Raw genomic sequence first — 3,382 nt, forward strand, 5'->3', positions numbered from 1 at the left:
TTTCTTAAAGGCATCACAGACGACTGTAGAGGTGCTCGGTGTGCTAAAACCACAGCTGACAGAGCGCACGTGTTCGTTGTGAAATCATCTGTGCGTTCGTGAGATCTGCTCGGAGCGCAGAAACTTCCAAGGTGCCTTCACCGGCCAGTCGCCGCTTCACGAGCAGAGCTCGACGTGTCGATTTTATCCATCGTCTTATTTTAAGGAATGATCAAGTTTTACGTCAGTTTTCTACTTTGAGTTGATGCTTTGTGTTAAAATGCTGACAGGTGAGAGTTTTCACATGAGTTGGGTGCCGTGTTTTCCAGACTATAAGTCACACTTTTTTGTCATTTTGTCTAGTCCTGCAACGTCCGAAGCGACTTATTTACATTTTTTTTCCCTATTTGTGACATAATTTGTGACTGACGCATTAAATTTTCATTCATACTGACCTGAACCAAAGAGTAAACATTACTATTTGCAGCTGAGAGGGCCCTCTAAGCCTCTAGGCTATGGGATTGGTGAATTTACCAGTAACTTGCTTGTTGGACCAGTTGGCTTGTGATGTTAATTAATCCTGTTCAGGATCCCAGGTATGTTCTGTGGCACTTCGTGAAATTCACTTCTAAATAAATGTGACTTATATATTGTTTTTTCCTCGTCATGCGGCATTTTTTTGACTGATGTGACCTATACGCTGCAGCGATTTATAGTCCGAGAAATACGGTACAAACGATAGAATAAGAAGCTACACCTTAATGGAACATTTACTTGCCCAAAATAAATATGAAGAGCTCATTTTCATGGGGAAAAAACATTTTTTAAAGATGTATTCCAATTTTTCCTGCAATCAATAGGTGCAGTTTTGTATAGCAACATTTTTTTCAACTTTTATTCTGACATTTCTAAAGCTGTAAAGTGAGAAACATTACATTCCTTTTTGAACAAAAGTTCTTGTGACGTTAATGTCGCTATAAAAACTGAACTCCTCCTGTGTACGACGATGGACAGAAAGCAGATCAAGTGTGTTTGGATGTGGCGCTAAGTGATGAGGTGTCGCTTGAACTCACCGGTCCAGCTTCACGATCTGCTCATTCCAGGAAGAGACATTTGAAACATCCAGACAGCAAGAACATGAAGGGCATATAAAGGAGAGAAAAACAAAAAATATTTCTTGTCACTTCACACACGGATGACTCGTGTAAAAATTATCCCCAGGGATTGTTATCAGAACTGATCTGTGCTCTGACAAAACTCCACAGCAAAAAAAATAAAAATCTATCATCAAAATCCATCCAGCCAAGCTTTAATGCTTTTTATCCTTCTATCTCAGCATAATGTCCTCCAAACTGCTGTCTGGGTCCGGTCCCAGAACGAAACTCCCCAACACTTTGACACTGTGGACTTTAAGAAACAAACAAAAAAGAAAAGTCGTGCATCATTTCCAGAGTCACTGCACCTCTGTGGTGCTCTGCAGCGGCAGCAGAGGCCGCCGCCGCCACCGCCTCCAGGTGCGCCCTCTCATCTTTTGCAGCCAGCTGGGCTCCCAAAGCGCCGGACAGGGCGAGCAGGCCCGACCCGCCGCCGAGCGCCAGGCTGGGGTGGGGCAGTCCTGACGGGTGTGGTCCCACAGGCAAACCCTGAGCATGCTGGGATAGGTGCTGCACCTGAAGCTGCTGCTGCAGAGAAAAAGAAAGAAAACACAACAACAGAGAAGACAGAAGAGACATTTGTGCGACTTACAAGTAGTGCAAGAAGTGGAAGTAATCGAGAGGTAAAAGGAGAAAGAAGGAGGGAACTAATTGCTGCGATGTGCACAGAAATGCTAAGATAAAGGCAGTGGCTCTATAGAAGGGAAAACTCTGCGGGTGCGTTAAAGGGATAAGAATTTAACCAACAGATTTAAGCTTGTTATAAGTTTTCAGAAAAAAAAAAAAACTGCACCTAAATATTTGCCAAATCATTAACTCTTGGTTGGGCTGTAATTCAAGTTTTGTGGAATATTCTTCCTTTTTCCTGAAACAGATTTTTGTTCATCTAAAAATAATAATTGGACTCAGAGAGGTTGGCCAAAGAGTCAGCATATTTAAAAATTGGCAAAGGTCCATTTGCCTTGCAATAAAGCAAAGGAAAGGGGGAAACTTTAAAAATGGGAGTGTAAGGTACACACGCTATGAGGCAGAGGGGGGAGCCCACGTACCCCTATCGAAGCATTTAGCTCCCCCATGGTCACCTGTTTGGCGCGTTCCATTGCCTGGACCACCTGCTGCTGGTGCTGTGGAAGAAACCAAAATATCAGCCAGGGAACCAGACTTATAGATTTTCTTCTGTAAACTTAACATCAGCATGTACCGTATTTTCTGCATTGCACGTTGCTCCGCCCTATAAGTCGCATCAGTCCAAATATGTCTAATAAAGTGGAAAAATCCATAAATATGTCGCTTCGCCGTATACGTCGCATCTATTATGCGTCACCACTGATGCGTTGCGTTTGTTACGCGTCACCGCCGAAAACCCGGAAATGTCGCCCGGTGTTGTGTCAAAAATCGATGGGCTGCCAACTGGTGGCCGCAAGAGCGTGCACGGGAGGACTTTAACAAGAATTGAACAGGATTAACACTTATAAACAATTATTTGTTTGCTCGAAATTATAGTAAAGGTGTGTCTCAGTTGAACTTTTACTTAATAAATGCACTTTAATGGTCAAATTAGCTGCATTTCGCCGGGGAGGTGCAGCTGTTTTGACAACTGCTCCAAGGAGCGAGCAGAACGAAGGTGGGGACTAAGGCAAGCTAATTGTGTCATTAATAGCTGGTGAAGACTCTCGGTCATCCAGGACATGGTAAATTCAAAAAAGTTCAAGACAAAAACAATAAAGTATAATAAATAAAGTCCAGTTGTTTTTGTCTTGAACTTTTGTGAATTTGTCATTATAGCCACTTTTCCTTATTACATGATACAACGGCATGCCATACTACTCTGCTGTCATCTAGTGGCTGAAAATGGTACTGTTCAGTTTTTGTTTTGTTTTTTTGTCAAAATGAATGAAAACGGTCATATCTCAGCCAAAAATTGATTTATAAATATGGGAAAAAATCCATAAATACATCTCTTTGGCCTATAAGTCGCAGTGCATGCAAATTATGCAACAAAACTGTGACTTATACAGCAAAAAATACGGTACATTTGGTAATAATGTAATCCAAGTACCATTTGAATATTATTTTTTAATGCCTTTATTCATTTTTAGTGTGATTGCAGCTGTTGGGTGAAGCAAATTAATGTGTGTTAAGTTCTGTCCATCTGAAAGTTTGTGTGAAAGAGATACTGATAAATGGAAGTGTGCGTGTGCATGTGTGTGTGTGTGTCCCACCTCCTGTGACAGGAAGGGGATGAGCTG

At 41.9% G+C, this 3,382-nt stretch overlaps 1 protein-coding gene across 1 annotated transcript in view; it reads right to left on the bottom strand.

Moving 5' to 3' along the window:
* The window catches only part of tle2a (TLE family member 2, transcriptional corepressor a), a 53,304-nt gene that overhangs the window by 12,066 nt on the left and 37,856 nt on the right, over positions 1–3,382 (bottom strand). Inside the window, exons 5-8 of the mRNA XM_037674254.1 lie at positions 3,356–3,379; positions 2,153–2,257; positions 1,442–1,658; positions 1,053–1,069 (exon numbers count right to left, since the gene is read on the bottom strand). Of these exons, the coding sequence (XP_037530182.1) occupies positions 1,053–1,069; positions 1,442–1,658; positions 2,153–2,257; positions 3,356–3,379 (363 nt within the window). The remainder of the gene's footprint in view (positions 1–1,052; positions 1,070–1,441; positions 1,659–2,152; positions 2,258–3,355; positions 3,380–3,382) is intronic.

Source organism: Nematolebias whitei, chromosome 3, assembly GCF_014905685.2.
Source record: "Nematolebias whitei isolate Nwh7 chromosome 3, NemWhi1, whole genome shotgun sequence".
Lineage (NCBI taxonomy): Eukaryota > Metazoa > Chordata > Actinopteri > Cyprinodontiformes > Rivulidae > Nematolebias > Nematolebias whitei.